Here is a 19,761-nt window from a genome sequence, read left to right as displayed (position 1 = left end):
CACACAACTGCACAATTATATCAATCTTGAAGAGCAAAGGCATCAAATAAAGATGGCCTCATCCAAGCTTATCCACTTCATGATCTTCTTCAAGATAGCCTATGTAGCAGATGCATTCCACAAGTCACAGGTTCAACATAACAGCTTAATAATGATCAATGTTGCAGATGAACCGGAGAGATCTTGAATGATGTATCAGATGAATTCAGATTGCAAGTACCAGGTTCTTCAACAAATTGGCATTGGCCAAGTCCATTAGAAAAGGAATGTTGCCTAAATTCTAAGTCCAATTGGGGGAGATCAAAACAACGGTCCACTCAAACGTCTTTTAGGGTTTTTTGTTATTATTAAGTATATTCATGGTCAAGGACCAAACAAGCAAACAAGGTATACACAAACAAAATAATATCACACAATATGGTCTAAATGGACAAAAGGAAAATTACATTAACATAAACAATTAGAATGATATGTATAATGGCAAATGATAATAGAATACTAAAAGTAAATTGTATTAAAAGTAAAGACTTGAAATTAAAAGTTAATGGTTAGTGAGTTAGTAGTTAGTTTTGTTTTGCTTTTTGATTTCAAGACATTCTTTGGAGAACACTCAACTCACTTGCCACAAGCATGGATCCTTGAACCAAAACATCTTCCAAAGGAAGGAAAGAAGGCCAAGTTTCCATACAATACCATGGAAGGGGGAGACTTACAATCTCACTAACTAGAATGCTTATGCCTTTTGTGTCACAAATTTAGCGCTATGTTAAGCAATCGTAATTGGACTTATGTAGAAGTCACAACTATTTGAGGTCGGGCAATAGACTTTTGGTGTTAATGCATGTTGGAGACATAGTATTATGAACTATGCTCATTTAACATACCACACACAAAAAATATGCAAAAGAGTGTGGCCTAATCTCATCCATACTCATGTTAATCTTTCAATCAACTAGCATTAGGACTTTGAGATGTCATTGGCCAATTGAAAATGAATGGATGAAGAAGGGGAATTAGATGAAGAGGGAAAGGGATGAATGAGATCACAAATTGGTCAAAGAAGGACTTTTACCAAATTAATATTATTCATTTATTTTGGGAGATGGAATGTACATTCCATCAATCCCCTAAATCCAATAATATTAACTTGACAAATTCAAATCAACCTTGACCAAGGCCCAACAACAAATGAGAAACTCAATTAAGTCAATACAAATGGTCAACACAATTAAAATGACATTTATTCAATTAAAAATAATAAAATAATGCATTAAATTTAAATATGTTTTGTCCAAATCCTAAAATCTCATCAAAACACCAAATAAATGGCCATGAGATTTATCATAGGTCAAACAAGGTCAAAGGACCTTGGAGAAAAAGTTTCATAATTTTTGGACACTTAAAAAATATTTTTAATCAATTAAAAACAAATGAAAAATCAATTAATTCATGAAAAATATTAATATTGATCCAAAAATAATTTTAATTCAGAATAGGAAAGAGAAAAATATTTGAAATTTTTTGGTGAAAGTCCCATATTTTTTGGATCAATATCAAATTTATTATGAATTATTGAAGAAAATGGAATTAAATGGAAATTCAGAAAATCCAAAAATACGTGGACCATCAGATCTCCCTCATTAATTTAGGTGGCAGATCTGATGATCCAAAACACACGTTCCATGTGTTCCCTAGTCAACAGCGTTGTAACATGAGTAATCACAAGACACGGTTAAGATTAAAACGTGGAACATGGATCACACGGCTTAGACTCAAGACACATCATCACCGGAGCCAGAGCTCCGGTTGTCTTCTCCGGTGAGCTTCACCGGACTCGTCAACATGAACCATCACCAAAATCCCAAACAGGGACATGATTTTAAAGAGAAAACATCACTGAGCACGAATATCACCTCCAATTCATCCAATTTCAACTATATTGAGAGATATGTGGAATTGAAAAATGAGGTTCATGATCTGAGTTGCTTCGATTTAGCCTTAAAGCAACTCAATCTTCTTGCCTACATTGGTAGGACTTCAGACAACTCAAGAATCAATGAAATTGAGCAAGGATCAAGGAGAATCGGAGAGTTTAAAATTTCTGCAAATTACCTTCAATGGAGGTCTGAGCTTGCTAGATCTTGATCTGAATCGTGCTTGGCTTCACTTCAATTGCTTGCAGGAGAGGAATGGAAAGGCTTAGAATCAATGGACTCCTGGAGAATTGAATTCCAAAATAGTGGAGATTCAAGCTCAAATTCAAATGAATTTATCAGGGTTATCCTCTTAGAATGAAGGGTTTTCAATGGGGATTCAAAGTTGGCGCAAGGTGTGTGTGATTTATGAGCAAATGCAGTTGTATATATAGCCAAATCCATGTGATATTTGCACACTCTTTTCACTTTCCAATTTTGGCAAAATGATGAAATCATGGTGAATGGGCGCGCATAGGCCCATGGAATGATGGTTTGAAAGTCCAAATGAATGATCAGATGCTTTGGAGATGGATTGGATTGCAAGGTACTTGTGCATTGTCACTTGAAGATTGATCCATGCCAAATGATGTCACCCTGTTTAAGCCATGTGCAGCCTATGCATTTCTCATCCAAAATGCATGAAATTTAGCTCTTTCGAAAGGTGAGATCAAGAGGAGCAAGTTTGATGTTGAACACTTTTTCATTTGGAGCTTGGAACTTAGAGATATTTGAGGTGGAAGTTTGGAAAAATTTGACATATCAAAAATTTTCTAAGTGTCAATCCATATGTCTCAATATTCCACCTTGCCTAACTTTTTATAGGAGCTTCAAATGAGAAAGGTGTCTTCATCAAAGTTGTAGCTCTCTCAAATACCTTCAAAATTGTCACCAATTTCATGTCATTTGTATTTGAAATGATAGAGTTATTCATTTTTGAAGTTTGGAAAAATCACTTGATCAATGGTATAGGTCAAAAGTGACCTATAATGTAGCCTCATATCACATGTTCAAAGAAGTTGAATTAGCCCCTACTCCAAACATAAAAGTTGAATTAGACACATTAAATTTGATTTTTCAACTTGGAAATCTTTCATATCATAAAAATTGAGCAAGTTATGGCCTTGGGAAGTTGACTTTCAAATTAGGGTTTAAACAAAATGACCTATAATGTTTCAACATAGAAAATGATTTTCCAAGCAAAAATAGGTCTAGGTATCAACATGAAAGTTGTTTGTAATGTCATTTAGAGTAACGTTTCTCTTGGAATCATTTTCATATGGTGAAAATTATAGGAGATAGGGCCTAGGGAGACCCAGTTTTGATCAGATGAATCCATCTGGCCAACCACCATCAACCAACTTGCTAATTTCCAATTATCTTGACTTTATTGGCTCATGGTAGATCATATATACATGAGATGATGAAACTTGAAGTGTCCCTTGAGAAATTTGATCAATTTGTGAGATAGCATGTTGGAGAAGTGACTCAACATACCCAGTCAAACTAGGGTTTCCAAGGCAAATCACCTTCAAACTCTTGAAGCAAACTTGATCAATATAACATGTAGAGAACATTGGGACTCATATATGATGTTCATAACCATTCTTGAATCAATTATTGGTTGTGCTCTTTGTTCATGAGGGTCTCAAACCCTAGATGTGATCAATGAATCAAGGAGATCATGCCCTACCTACAAAAGAGTTAGATAGATACAAAGACATATTTTTGGTATTTTGGTTAGTGGGATGATAATGTACAAGTATGATATAATCACAAAGTGCTTGGTGATCTCTCCCAAAACAAACCCAATGAAATAGGGGTAAGGATGATGCCAAGGTATGATCCCAATGCTAATGCTTATGATGGAATTGCATGAGGGATCTTAGGGTCAAAATTGGGGTCTTACAGCTGCCCCTATTTAAGGACATTCTAACTGAGGAGGTGAAGGTTAAAATCTTCGGCTCGACTCAGTAGAATGGGCTTAAATAACAACATAGAGAAACAAAGTTTGGTCCCTAAGAGACCTCATGGTGCATATGACATGAATGCAAAAGCAAATGCTCTGTGGGGAAATATTGCCACAAAGGAAAAGAAATCAGAGAGACCGAAAGTCCGCAGGAATATAATGCATTTCGTAAGGAAAACTCTTACTGGGGAGACAGAGACTCTAGGGGATAAAGGAGTTATGCGCAAACCAGGCTACGACTTAAAAATACTTGGGGACTCGAGGAAATCCATACAAAATGGAAAGACTCAGCCGGGGAAACAAACAACATCTGCAGGGGATACGAATAAGTCAGGATAAAACTGAAATACTCGACTCGTGTAGGGGAACAACGATTTCACTAAGGAAATGCGCACTCAACTCAACTAGGGAAGAAATAAAATTTCAACACAGGAGGAGCATAAATCTATTACCTACTACCTGTCACTGGGTAAGGAGATAATAAAGATCTGATAGGGAAAACATTTATGATCGATTAAGATGAACATATCAAGGATGACTCGCTGAGGAAAATCCAAGAGGAATATTCATTACCGGTTACTGGGTAAGAATAGCCTTGCTGGGGAAAAACTACAGAAAATAGGATTTACAACTACCAGTTACTGGGCAGAAAACCAAGGGGGTGAGAGTATCCGTCATCAGTTAGGATGAACATATCAAGGATAAACTCAACAAGGAAGAAAATCCGTCATCGATTAAGATGAACATATCAAGGATAGACTTGTCTGGGGCTGCCAAGGAGGATACCCGTCATCGGTTAGGATGAGCATATCAAGGATATACCAACTGAATAACAAAAGGGGAAATTACATCTATCGAAAACTGGATAGAAAACCGTCGGAGAGAGAATCCGTCACCGGTTAGGATGAACATATCAAGGATTAGCTCTACGAGGGGATGGAGTAGGATTTACGACTATCGATTATTGGGTAGAATACCAATCAAAGAGAAAATCCGTCACCGGTTAAAGTGAACATATCAAGGATAGACTCTAAAAAGGGGAAGAAAAGATATTTGTCACCGGTTAGGATGAACATATCAAGGATATGCTTTTCGAGGAATGAATCCACTAGGGATACTACTGAGGAGAAAAAAAAGGGTACTTTTGCCGGGTATTGGGCAAGAAGTAACAAACTACCAACTAAGAAGAATATTACCAGTTACTGGGTAATAGACTCTTAGGGGACCAAGATATCTATCTAGGTAAGAGCTAGAAAGAAAACGGTCAATCAAGACTCAACCCAATGAGGACATAACTCAAGGGGAGTAATTCCATCCAGAAAATTTGCTAGAGAGGAAACTGAAATAACAATCATCCACGAGGAAACAAACTCAGTGGGGAAATAGAGAAAGGTTAAAGTCTTTTCTGCTTAGGGGCTAACACTCTACAATTGAAAGAGGACAGACACTAGGTTTGGTATGGGGATAAAGTACCTCCATAACAGAGAATGAAAATCTTAAATAAATCAAATACGAAGATGCAGGATATGCAAATCATGAATTTATATGAATGTATATGCGTATGTATATATGGTGATTATGCTGACAAAACGATCACAAAGGATACATAGGTGTCGCAAAAAAAATGAACCACCGGTACAATCCTTTGTCAATCCAAAAAATCATGGAGACAAACTGTTGGAGAACAGAGAGATCAATTATCCCAAAGGCTCAACCCTGGCTGGGGAAAGAGATCTGCTAAGGATAAAACATCCAACTGTAAGGAATTTTAGGTCAACACCATAAAATAGGAGACAACCCTACTGGGGAAGAATCTAAAAGCTGCTCAGAAACCAGGAGGAGACTCTGACTGGGAGCAAAGATGCGACGATTGGTGGAGACACCAAAGCGATCTACTGGGGAGAGATCAAACCTCTTCTGATGACGATCTATCTGCTGAGGAAATACGAACTCCACTGGGAAGACCGAAACTCTGTTGGGGGTGGAGAAAGAAACTCCACTGGGATGTACAAAAATCCCGACGACTTCACTGGAAAACAATACGCCACAGAGTATATGAATCAACCAAACTCAGTTGGGGAAAAAGAAAGCAGCTCCATTGGGGGATCAAACACTCCACTGGGGAACTGAATTCGCTAGCTGAGGACAACAACACTCTACTGAGGAAATGAGTCAACACTGATGACTAGAGATACCCGAAGAGTTACTGCTTGGGGGAACCTCAGATGCTTCACACTTAAGAACTTGCTTCTTACTGAAATGCTATTGATATTACTGTTACTTGTTTTGGAAAAGTTTTTGCTTTTATATATTTAAGAAAACTTGATTTTGATTTAAAAATTTAATTTCAAAATGATCATAATAAAATTTAAAACTATGTGGCTGAAGTAAATAAGAGTAGAAACAATCAGATAAAAGCTCAACTTTATTTAATAGAATGGTAGTCTGTAAATGACAAGACTCCATAGATTTTACAAAGTTGAAAATGGTAATTTACATGGAAAAGAGGTACATTGAATACAAATGATCCTTAATCCTTCTACCAAATCCTGATATCTACTGTGCTCTTGACCGCTGCTGAAGATGAATCGATGTCAACCCTTGTGCTCTAACAAGTCTTCCAAATCATTGAAGATCAACAGAATGCAGTTACTTGCCATAATCCCTAATTTTTGCATAAGTTTCCCCAAGGTGGGGTACTCAACTTATCGGGAAATTCTTTTCTGTTTTTATGTGCATTTTTATTGCATCATTCTCTTTTGATTTTGCTTGAGCAATAGTTTGATACTGATAAACAAAATATGAGTGGACACGGATGGATTTAAACAAAACATGCATGTTTATATCATTATTATTATCATCTGAAAACCAGATAAGTTTTATAAGTGAACAACAATTAACAAACAAGAAAAGATTACAAATGATACATGATTGAACACTATCATATTGCTAGCCTTGATACTCACCGAAGAGGTAACTGAATACGAGCAATCTTCACCAATAACAACATTTACTATCTGTCCATAGTGATCTGGAAACGGGTTAGTTATGATATTGGGCCTTGCCTCTAAGAAGGACAAGATCTTCCGATCAATGAACTCTTGTACTCTGGTCTTGAACAACCCATAATCTTCGATTGAGTGCCCTACATAGCCGGCGTGAAACATATAAGAAGCATTAGGATTATACTTCTAGCCATAGGGGTAAACATCTGGCGGTATTTCTTTTGGAACGATGGCTTCTTGATGGACAAGATATGGTAGTAACTGAGCATATAATACATGGATATGGTCACGCTAAGGACGCTTCTTATCATAATGTTTGCCCTGGCCCTAACTTTAGTTTCTGTTATCTTGCAAAGATCGATGATTATAATAAATTGGAGCATGTAGAGGCTGCTGATACTAAGGTTAATACGCAGGCGACTGATATTTGGCAGAAGCAATGTACGGATAAGGGTAGTATGGCACATAAGCCATAGGAGCTTGAACTTTAGGGTAGACACTTTATATTACAGCACTGGCCTCAGCCTCTTTCTTCTTAGAAAAAACCCTGATATTTCTTAACCATTGTCTGGTTGTTAACATTGGCAATCTTCCCCGTTTCCAGCCCATTCTCAATTCTTTCTCCGATAGTTACTATGTCGGCAAAGTTGGATGACGAGCTACCAACCATCTTCTCATAGTACATACCTTGATGAGTGCTCATGAAAATATCAACCAATTCAGCATCTGTCAGCATAGGTCTAACTCGATAAGCCATTTCACGCCACCTTTGAGCATATTCTTTGAATGTTTCGCTGCTCTTGCAGGCTTGATTTTGCAGTTATAACCTGGTGGGAGTCACGTTCAGGTTTATATTTCTTGATAAAGGCTTCAGATAATTCCTTCAAAGATCTTATTTTATTGCGTTCTAAGCTCATGTACCAATCCAAGGATGCCCCAAATAAGTTGTCTTGGAAGCAATCGATAAGAAGCTCATCATTATCAATGTAAGATGCCATCTTCCTATAGTACATAATAACATGACTTCTCGGACATCTTAAACCCTTGTATTTTGGTAGGTTTGGTGCTTTGAACTTAGGAGGAAGCACCACATTAGGAACTAGACACAAGTCCTTAGCATACATACTGTAAGCAGAGAAACCTTCAATGGCTCTTAATTCAAATTCTGAACAACAGGTTGAGTAGATCGAGGATACACAAATGGAGGTGCAACAACAGAAGATGCCCCAGGGTAAGAAGGAGGAATCTGAACACCTTAATTCAAATTCTGAACAGCAGGTTGAGTAGCTCGAGGAAGACAAAAATGAAGGTTAGGGCCTTCGTACTCATCTTCGTTATCATCAGGAGTTACAACAATAATTGGTGCAGAAGTTTGAAGAGCATGTTTTGGGTTGACCTCATGGTTGTCAGCACCAACCATCTGAGGAGAATGAGTGGTCATGCCCCAAGGATGGGAAACAAAGTTCCCATTGGCAAGATGCACAGTAAAAGGTTGATATGACACAAAAGCATTCACACTAGCAACTTAGAGAGTAAATTTCGGAGTCAACCCCCACGGATATGCAACAACATGCCTATTAGGACCTGGCTGACAGATCAGTTGGCTTACCATAGGTTGAACCACAATGTCAACAAAAACATCAACAAGAGTGGTGGCAACAACAATGGCATCAGTAACCACATCGGTAGCAGGATTGGCAGAAGTAGAGGTAGTAGCCTCCTGAGCTTGAAAGTACTCCAATATAATGTTCATGCTACCTTGAAAGGTACCCATTTTTCCTTGGAATTGAGCCAAGTTTTCCCTTTAGGTAGCATTCTCTTGTTCCATATCTGCCATGATTCTCGATTTGTTAGCTCTCGTGAAGTACTGGTGTCGAAGAGTCGTCATCTTTCTGTCTGAGGAAAGGACAAGGTGAGCTCTTTCTGGTTGATAGACATGAGATGCAAATGCGTGAATTCACATGTTGGGGATGGAACTCAAATAATTATGCAACATCCATAGATTCAAAGCCTTGATGGTATAATAACTCAAGTTCAAAAGTTCGGCGTATATACAACAATGCAAAATGATATGCAATAATGTATGTTATCAGCATTAAATAATCCGGATAAACTGCGTATGCTGCCCGATGCAGGATCAAAGGTTCGGCGTATCCATGAGAATAAAGGTGTGTAAAGTCTATGGTTTCCTGCAAAAAAATCCATATCCCCCTCACAAGTAGGTTCTAGTGTTCAAAAGGTGGTTCCTAGAAGGTTCATAGAGTCATCGATTCAAAATGAAAATACCCTGCCGTAGCGAATTCTCGCAGGACAAAAGTACTTCCAATGCAAAATTCTCACAGGACAAAAGTACTTCCAAAATGGTGTATTGTTATAGTTGTTCTTCTCCCAATATAAATGTATAGAGAAACCCCTGAATCTTAGTAAATATTTAGCTGTTCTTCATACAGTACATGAAAACCTTGTGATCTAACCGATATGCTGTATGTAATCCACATTGACACTCTACCATTTATAATATTCTTATTAAACAACCTATGGCCTGAACCTTTCAGACACAACACAATCTGCTTAGAGATATCACCTGGTTTTCGTGCAGCATTATGACTTTGTATTACAGGTTGTCATCAGCAAACCATAAGGATACACCTAGTCAGACTCATGCTTTATTAGGATTACATGCTTGCACTGGTTAACTCAACATTTAATGTATCCTGCTATATGTTTTCTCAATTCAGATCCTGTAGTTAGTTCTAGCATAAATTGAGGCATTTTTGTATACAAGGTGTATCATCTTTTTCCCCTACAACAAGCTATAAAAGTTGCATATGCTAGGCTTATTGCTGTATATTTTTTAATTTTTGTTCAAGGTTATGGGCCATATTTACTATTCTAATGATAGATTTCTTAAAGCATTCGTGAAGACGATGTTTGGCATGCATAGCTTACTTGCGTTCCTTGCTTTCGTAAAGCATCCCCCTTTGAAATGGACATAGTAAGTAAACAATGTATATAAAATATCTCATGGACTGCCAAACCTCAAGGTATCACAATGAACTAAGTAAATTAAATGTTGGTGGTATTCTAGAGGTGGTATATGATAAATTATATTGTTGCAGAATTTAGAGTAAGAAAATATATATTTTTGAATACTCTTATATTATTGAATCCACCACACACTCACTTTTATATAGGCTTAAAGGAAACTGACATAGGAGACAAAAAGTTGGTAATCAAGATGGGGACTCTTTGGTTCTCTTAATCTTAATGATACAACTCTACCATAAATCTAAATAAAGAAAATTATTATAATGTGATGATTATAATTCTCTCATAATACATACTAAGGATGGTGGTTACAACACATTAATTTTAACACTCCCCCTTAATGTGTTGCTCTTTAACTCCCATTGCTTCTCTAAGTTGCTGAAATTCCCCTCTAGGTAGTGCTTTAGTAAAAATGTCTACAAGCTGCTCTTGTGAACTGCAAAAAGCTAACTGCACATCTCCTTCTTCAATCACACTTCGAATGAAGTGATACTTTATGTTAATGTGTCTGGTCCGGCTATGGAAAACAGGATTCTTTGCCATGGCAATAGCTGATTTGTTGTCACAATGAAGCTGTAGACTTCCCTCTTATTTCTCTCCAATATCTTCTAATATTCTTCTCAACCAAAGTGATTGTTGTGTAGCCAAACCAGTTGCTAAATACTCAGCTTCAGCTGAAGATTGTGCCACAGTATCTTGCTTCTTTGAGCACCAATAGATCACACCTGAACCAAGGTTGAATACATAACCTAAAGTGCTCTTCATATCATCAACACTTCCGACCCAATCACTATCACAATAGCCTTTAACTTCAAGTTTAGAATTCTTCTCAAATCTGATTACATGCTCCGAGGTTCCCATGACATAGCTTAGAACTCTTTTTGCTGCCCCGAGATGTAAATGACTTGGTTTACTCATGAATCTTGAGAGTAAACTAGCAGCAAACATTAAACTGGGCCTTGAAGCTGTAAGATAAAACAAACTTCCAACCAAACTTCTATACATGCTTGCATCTACTAATCTTCCACCATCTTCCTTCTTTAATTTTTCATTCACCACTAAAGGAATATCAATAGGTTTGCAGCCTTACATGCCAAACTTTTTCAAAATATTTTCGACATATCTCTTTTGACAAATAAAAACTCCATATTCATCTTGGTAAACCTCAATACCAAGAAAATGATGCAACAAGCCAAGATCACTCATCTCATATTTTTTCATCATTTCTATTTTAAAATTTTCAATCATTTTCTTGTTGTTACCCGTATACACCAAATCGTCAACATAAAGGGCAACAAGAAGGATATCATCTTTACCTTGATGCTTCACATACAAGGTAGGCTCACTTTGACTTCTTTGAAATTCTTGCTGAATGAAGTAGTTGTCAATTTCACTATACCATGCTCTAGGGGCTTGTTTCAACCCATAGAGAGCTTTCTTCAACTTGTAAACTTTTTCCTCCTGGCCTTTAGTCACAAATCCTTGAGGTTGCTGCACATACACCTCTTTTTTTAATTCTCCATTCAAGAAAGCTGACTTCACATCAAGTTGGTACAAATTCCGACCTTTTTGAGTTGCTAACGCAATGATTGTTCTCATGGTGTCCAAACGTGAAACCGGAGCAAAAGTCTCACTATAGTCAATTCCAGGCTGTTGTGCATAGCCTTTGACTACTAACCTAGCCTTGGCTCTTTGGGTTGAACCATATGGATTATGTTTCAATTTGTACACCCACTTTACTCCAATAGCTTCTTTGTCATTTGGCTTTTCAACTAGCTGCCATGTTTTGTTCTTTTCAATTGCATTTATTTTTTCTTGCATCACATTCCTCCAAACATCTTCTTTGATTGCTTCAACAAAATTTTCTGGTTCCACAACACAATAGTTGCACCTTGCATAAATATCACTCAAGTCCTTCAATTTTATTGGAGTTGAGCTAGGAGATGATGAACTTGAAATTGGTGAACTTGGAGAGGATGAAGAACTTGGTGTACATGGGGTTGGTTGCTCATTTTCAGTTGCTGGATTTTGTTGTAATAAAATTACAGGGATTGTTTTCTCCTTCATTTTGTCTTCTTCCCAATTCCAAGAAGCCTTCTCATCAAATACAACATCCCAGCTAATAATCACCGTGTTTGTCTTCAAATTGTAAAGTCTATAGCCCTTTGACATGGAACTATAGCCAATAAAGACACATCTTTCACTTGTTTCTTCCAGCTTTGTCCTCTTTTGTTTAGGAATTTGAGCATAGCAAACACACCCAAAAACTTTAAGGTGGTTAACTGAAGGTATTCTTCCACTCCAAGCTTCAAATGGAGTCTTATTCCATACAGTCTTTGTTGGACATCTATTCAGCAAATACACAGCAGTATTAACAGCCTCAGGCCAAAAGGTTTTAGGCAAACCTTTCTCAAGTAGCATAGACTTCTCCATCTCCATCACGGTTTGGTTCTTTCTTTCAGATACACCGTTTTGCTGAGGTGTATAGCCAACATTGAGTTGTCTTTCAACACCTTCATAATACAACTCTACCAGAAATCTAAATAAAGACAATTATTATAATGTGATGGTTATAATTCCTTCATAATACATACTAAAGATGGTGGTTACAACACATTAATTTTAACACTAAATAATTTGATTCTAACTAACTGATTTAATAAGGGTCACATTAAAATAATTCAATTATTGCAGACTTTGTTATTTCAGAGACTGTATTGATAATATTCTTAACTTTCAGTTCACAATTTGGTCCTCAAATATTCATAAAATACCACAACATAGTTTTCCAAATAATTTTTTGAGCCACTATGCATTACCACTTCTTGCCATCTAATGTTTGAATCTTTATGCCCTTAACAATACAGATAACTGACTCTCAAAATGAATTGCCTGCAAAAGTCTTGCTGATATTTTAAGGTGAGTTACTCTTTGATTTGAATTCAACAAGCATGATGCTTTACATACATAATATCTACAACCATAATACATTTTTTTTCTTTTTCAGTTATGGGTTTGGATTGTTCACATACTGAGTTTTGTTTACATCCAACTTTACACAGTATGGTTATTGTACAACTTTGCATCCTTATTGACATAGAAAACTCGATGGTTACATGTTGCTGTGTGTTATAATTGATATCACAACCCTTCATTCGGTACACGTTATGGATTGTATGAGAACACGACAACCTAATCATGGAAATGCATGGGACCATGTGTGTTTACATGATATGTCCATACAGAGCATTTCAAATAGCATATATGTCAATTTGATTATGAACCTTTATTCAGTATATCTTGTTATATCAGTTACATGTCTTACCCGTTGTCTTCACTAACATTAATTGTAAAGGATTTCACATTACATATACATGTAGTAATTCACATGATTGGCATATATGCATTATGAATTGAACTTTCAATTATCGATAAGTTGCATATATGGGATTTTTTTTTAAAAATAATCAACATTTTTAAAAATAATTTAAAAATAATAAAATTTTCAATTTTTTTTTGCAAAATAACCACATTTAAAAGATGATGTGTCAGATGAACCAGCGCATCCGCTATGGATCAAGAGGAGGCGCCTAAGACATTGGCGCCTGCATTGCAAGCCTCATGAGGAGGTGCCAATGTCCTTGGTGCTTGCATTGAGCTTCATGAGGAGGCGCCAATGCCTCTGGCGCCTGCATGGTGACTTAAGAGGAGACGACAATGCCTCTGGCGCCTGCATGTGTTGCCATGTTGGGCGCCTAGCCTCTTGGCGCATGCATTTTATATCTCCTCTCTATAAATACCTTGCCTTGAATGCAATATTTTTCACACAAAATTTTCCCCTACTACCATATTTTCTTTCATTCAACTTCATTCTCCTTCAAGTTTTTGTGTTTTAACCATGTCTGAACACATTCACAAGAGAAATGCCGATTTAATATTTTCCGTCGTTGCGTCTCCGATAAAGATTCGACTCTGGAATATAGATTCGTTTGAACGTCTTAATCGGACGTTGAACAGTTGGTTAGATGGAGAAATTGGAGATGGTGAAAGGATTAGAAGAATACAATGGCTTGTGCCTACGTTCAACCAAAATGGAGAAGTGCGTGAATGAGTGGATATTAAGACTGACCGAGACGCTCGTAGGATGATGCATTACATGTTCAAAATTGTTTTGATGGTTGTAATCGCCTAGTTATTGTATTGTAGTTGTTTTAATTATTTGTGTTGTTGTTTATGTAATGATATTTGCTCATAAACTTATAATATGAAATCAATTTAGTTTTTCATATATTGCAACAGAGGTACATGTGAATTTATCTGGTTGTTCTCGTTCCAACACTATGACAGTTAGTACGATTGTGACCTGGCTGACGACATGAACTACATAATCTAACCATTTTGTTCTCCGTATCCATTTCGGTTCGAATCCGGGTGTTGTTTGGGAGACCCTTTTCTATAATGAAATTGAATGCATTGCTAAGTTGTTCAAATGCACTTAAGTAGTGTAAACGTTGAATGGTGAGTGGTGAGTGTATCGTCACACTTGAGGACGTATACATGTTATTGGGTCTCCGTATAGATGGTAAGACCGTGAATGGTAGAGTAAACCAGGACAACTCTATCTGCAACGAATTATTGGGTGCCCCTTTGTGTGATGACCAAACTGAGGGAGAGTCATCCGGTCAAGCAAGGGGGCAAGGTATAAATTTAAAATACCTTAAACAATATTATGCGAGTATAATATTGTTCGAAGAATCAACCGAGTATGAGAAAATAATTAAAGTTCGGTGTTATATTATGATTTTATTTGGTAATTTTTTATTTCTAAAAAGTACAGGTATTTCAGTAAATATTATGTATTTACCGTTGTTACGCAACACTAATAAGGTAAGCACATATAGTTGGGGTTCAACTGTGTTGGCCCATCTATATAGTGCAATGTGTAAAACTGCAAAAAAGAATACTTGTACGTTTTTTTCATGTGCGTATTTGCTACAAGCATGAGGTTGATCAAGAATGTCGTCCCTCGCCCCGATAAACGAGAACCCATTCATGTTCCCGTTTGCAACAAAGTAAGTGTAACACTTTACCATTTAATTAATTATATGATCTAAGGTGGTCAGTAAGGGGGATGAACTACAATAGGTGTCCGAAACACGCTATAGTAGTCTGTCGCAATCTATTGGACCAGACGATGTAATACTCCTACATAACTATATTTTAATTTAAAAATACTTATCAAATTATTTATCATCTAATCGTTTCGTATTGTTTTACAGTTTATCTGGAGGGCATATCTAGGTCTTGATCATGATGTGAACCATGACGATGCTACAATTTGGACAACAAAGACACCAATTATCTGGTTCACTATTGTAGAAATGCACCAGAGTGACCGGGTCAAACTGTAGTTCGGCATGCAACAATAGATTCCAAAACCTCTCACGTGTTTGGGGAATTGGCATCAAAAAAGAGTTAATGCCCAATGGGATTATTCCGACTGGAGAGACTTTGCAAAAGAGATGTGTCGTCAATGGAGGAATCGACGACAACACATCTTAAATGAACCAGTCATCCATGGTGCAAGACCAACTCAACAATATATGACATGGTTTAGGTCGGTAACAACTCAACAATTTGTGTCTGAGCCACGGTATTTGATGGATCCACGCAAACTAGCTTCGTCATCGTACGCCCAATAACAAGTCCCCGCCCAACACTAAGGTCAAACCACCCAAACCCAACAACCAACCTCACAACATCAACCTACCACATACACACAACAACCAAACACACAACTTCGCAACCCATTCATGTCATCCACCCAACAATCAAACACCTAACATCGCAATCCATTCATGTCACCCACCCAACCACAAAACCAAGAATCAAACCCTACCCACCAACAACCATACGCTTCAACCACAACCGTCTATAGCCCAAATGATTCATATGGGTCACTTCATCGTAGCCCCCCCACCAATGACCACTCAAACATCCTATCACCAAAACATACAATAATTATTTAACTATAGTACGCCCCAAGAACCATTGCTTCGTTTCCAAAGCGATTCAATGTCCCAATTTAGGAAACTATACCGCCCACAATCCACCTAACCCCATTGATCTAACTACGATGACATGTGCATCAAACTCCATTACGGAAGCACCGTTGACCAGAGCCCCCTGGATATTGGGAACAAATGATGACACATTTGTCCAATACCGCTGAAACTTCCGCCAGACCTTCACACCAGCCATCATTCGATCAGGTCAGCACACAAAAGCCCCAAACACCTCAGGAAAATCGTGGGAGACAAACTAACACACCTAGATGTTGAATAGGGGGACGTTTCGATCAGACCGGTCATTAAGTTTTTGTCAATCCCATGTAACATTTATTATATAATGAATAAATTTTTTTTTACATTATTTTTTATTATTTGATAAATAAAAAAATTATAAAAAGAAAAAAATACAAGGGTGTATGCACCAGATGAATTGGCGCATACACCACATGTATACACCCTTGTATTTTTTTCTTTTTATAATATTTTTTAAATAGGATGAAATATAAAATGAGTTTAATTATGCACAAATATATTACTTTCTCCGTTCATTTTTTTGAATTTTTTTTTATTTTTTTAATGATTGTTTGCAAAGTTTTCAAGATAGTATTGATTATATTTTTGTCAAAATTATCTCATAAATAATTATTATATAGAGAGAGAAAAAATAAAATGAATATAATAAATAATTAAACATATTATAGTTAAAAGAAAAATTATTATTTAAAAAATAATAATGATTAGTTTTTTGATATAGAAAAAAAATGATATTAAAAAGAGAACGGGAGTGAGTAATATTGTAAGTAGAAACTCATCATTTGGATATCAGATTTTTGGAGTTAGCATTTTTTGTTTCAATACTAAACGCGCATTAGAAAATGGTTACCGTCCCTATGTTTCTTTGTTTCCGCGAAAGCGCCATTTAAGCTAAATTAAAGTTTGGGGTCAAATTTTATTTTATTTTCAATATTTTAGCTAATTTGGGGTCAAATTCTTAAAACTTTGCAAATCCAATATTTAAACTAAAAAATGATTAAAATAATTACTCAAGTTGTATTGCTTCTTCTTCCATTGCTTGCGTGAGAAAAAGGTATGTTGGCACTCTCGATTGTTGCCTAGTCAAGTTCTTCAATTTCAACATATCATTCTCTCAGTTTCAATTCCTGTTTCAGATCTAAAACCCCAATCCAACATTCCATGTTTTTCACTTTATGTTATCTCATAGCACCATAGTCCAACCAAACACAAACCACCTTAATTCTTGTCTGAACAAATAAAAAAACTAGTCTTTCTCCTAATTAAAGAGATGATGTTCCAAGAAAACGGGAATGGTGAAATGGGTTTATCTGGAATTCCCTTGGGAACAAAGAACAAGTACAAGAGGATGAGTTCCCAGGTTCCTGATGATAACGATGTTGCTTTGCACCAACAACAATTGGAAGACAAGAGGAACAGTACTAGGAAATATGTTATCGCATGTGCCATCTTTGCTTCTCTCAATAATGTTCTTCTAGGTTACGGTATGATTACTTTGAAAACTCTTTGACTTTCTCAATTTTTGCGTTGACTATGATCTGTATCGGTTCTGTTTCATCTCTACCTTCCTAGCATCTAAGATAATAACAGATCTAAAATAAGAATCCAGTAATTGATTTTGACTTTGATTTTGAATTCTAACTCTATTGCAGATGTAGGTGTGATGAGTGGTGCAGTTATATTTATAAAAGAGGATCTAAAGATAACTGAGGTACAGGTAGAATTTTTGATTGGTATTCTTAGCATTGTTTCTCTATTGGGTAGTTTGGGTGGTGGGAGAACATCAGATATTATTGGTAGAAAATGGACAATGGCATTGGCTGCGGTTATATTCCAAATTGGTGGAATTACAATGACTTTTGCCCCTTCCTATCAAGTACTCATGATTGGAAGATTATTAGCTGGAATTGGAATAGGGTTTGGAGTTATGATCTCACCTATATATATTGCTGAGATATCACCAAATCTCACTAGAGGCTCTCTTACTGCTTTTCCAGAGATTTTTATTAATGTAGGAATTATGCTTGGTTATGTATCCAATTATGCGTTTTCTGGTCTTTCCGTACATATAAGTTGGAGAGTAATGCTTGCGGTTGGTGTTTTGCCTTCGGTATTTATTGGCTTTGCTCTTTTCATTATTCCCGAGTCGCCAAGGTGGTTGGTAATGCAGAACCGAATTGAAGAAGCGAGATCGGTGCTGTTGAAAACAAACGAAGACGAGAAAGAAGTGGAAGAGAGGCTAGCAGAGATACAACAGGCTGCTGGTTTTGCCAATTCTGGTAAATATGAGAACAAACCTGTTTGGCGTGAATTGCTGTTTCCTCCTCCCGCGCTTCGCTGGATGCTGATTACAGGTCTTGGAATTCAGTGTTTTCAACAGATCTCAGGAATTGATGCAACTGTCTATTACAGTCCAGAAATTTTCCAAGCAACCGGGATTGAAGATAAGAAAAAACTTCTAGCTGCTACTGTTGCTGTAGGTATATCAAAGACAGTTTTTATTTTGGTGGCCATTGTTCTTATTGATAAAGTTGGTAGAAAACCTCTTCTCGTTACAAGCACAATTGGGATGACAGTTTGTTTGTTCTGTATGGGAGCTACTCTCTCATTTTTTGAAAAAGGGCCGTTAGTGATTGGATTGGGTATTCTTTTTGTTTGTGGAAATGTTGCATTCTTTTCGATTGGACTCGGCCCTGTGTGCTGGGTTTTGACATCTGAAATCTTCCCTTTACGAGTACGTGCTCAAGCATCCGCACTTGGAGCTGTGGCTAATAGGGTCTGCAGTGGCATTGTTGCGATGTCTTTCCTCTCTGTATCCGGAAAAATTACTTTCGCTGGAATGTTCTTTCTGTTTTCCGCTATTTCTTCCCTTGCCATCGTTTTTGTTTTCACAATAGTACCTGAAACCAAAGGGAAGTCTTTGGAGCAGATAGAGATGATGTTTCAAAATGAACATCAGAGCCAAGTAAAAGAAATGGAGCTAGGTGATATCGAACAGCTTGTGCAGAACAAAACAGGTTTAACAAATTAGTTAATTAGCCTACCCATATTTTGCTTGTTATGTCCAAGGCTTTATGAATCCGGCACGTGAGATTCCGTGACACGGGAATTTGATATCTGATATGCGGCATGAGAAAAAATGAAGGCAAATTGCATTCTTATTGTATACTCAAACTTTTACTAGTTGTACAATTATTCTGTTTCTTTTAGTTTTATTTAAGTTCATAGTAGGATTATATATGCATGGAGAATTTTGTTGGAGATGATCCTGTCTCCACCACATGGTATTTTCAGATATTTGGAAACAATTTATAGTACCATCATTAGTAATTTTACCTAGTTCTCCATGATGGATGTAATTCATATGAAAATTCTTTAATAAATCATATTCTTTTCAATTATAGTATCTAAATTGTCGTCTATAGACCTATTAGAAGCATATATGTTTAGTGCCATATTATTGTCAACATTAACCTCTCGTTGTTCTTAAACCAAAATAGTTAGTTGGGCTTCCTTCTGTAAGTTACAATAAAAAATGTTTAGTCAAAGCATATCCTAAGTTTGTATATATTTCTGTAAAATTAGAGGTTGACTTCAGCAGAAACTGGTTTGGTATTGCTGGTAACTCCTAAAATTGGATACTTGAAAGACATATTTTATCA

General features: G+C 36.7%; 1 protein-coding gene across 1 annotated transcript; it reads left to right on the top strand.

The window, feature by feature from the left end:
• Positions 1 to 16,950: 16,950 nt before the first annotated feature.
• On the top strand, positions 16,951 to 19,505 carry LOC127108020 (probable polyol transporter 4). The gene is made up of 2 exons (XM_051045383.1): positions 16,951 to 17,583; positions 17,752 to 19,505. Exons 1-2 carry the CDS (start codon positions 17,370 to 17,372, stop codon positions 19,128 to 19,130), a joined length of 1,593 nt encoding a protein of 530 aa, XP_050901340.1. The 5' UTR covers positions 16,951 to 17,369; the 3' UTR covers positions 19,131 to 19,505.
• The last annotated feature ends 256 nt before the right edge of the window (positions 19,506 to 19,761 follow it).

Source organism: Lathyrus oleraceus, chromosome 7, assembly GCF_024323335.1.
Source record: "Lathyrus oleraceus cultivar Zhongwan6 chromosome 7, CAAS_Psat_ZW6_1.0, whole genome shotgun sequence".
Taxonomy (NCBI): domain Eukaryota; kingdom Viridiplantae; phylum Streptophyta; class Magnoliopsida; order Fabales; family Fabaceae; genus Lathyrus; species Lathyrus oleraceus.
Note: the sequence above shows the minus strand (reverse complement) of the source record. Positions and strands in the feature narration are given on the sequence as shown.

Bases quoted from the DNA above. Each gene is read 5' to 3' on its own strand.
- LOC127108020 (XM_051045383.1), top strand. From the start codon at position 17,370: ATGATGTTCCAAGAAAACGGGAATGGTGAAATGGGTTTATCTGGAATT. The intron at 17,584-17,751 runs GTATGATTACTT...ACTCTATTGCAG, and splicing joins TAATGTTCTTCTAGGTTACG to ATGTAGGTGTGATGAGTGGT.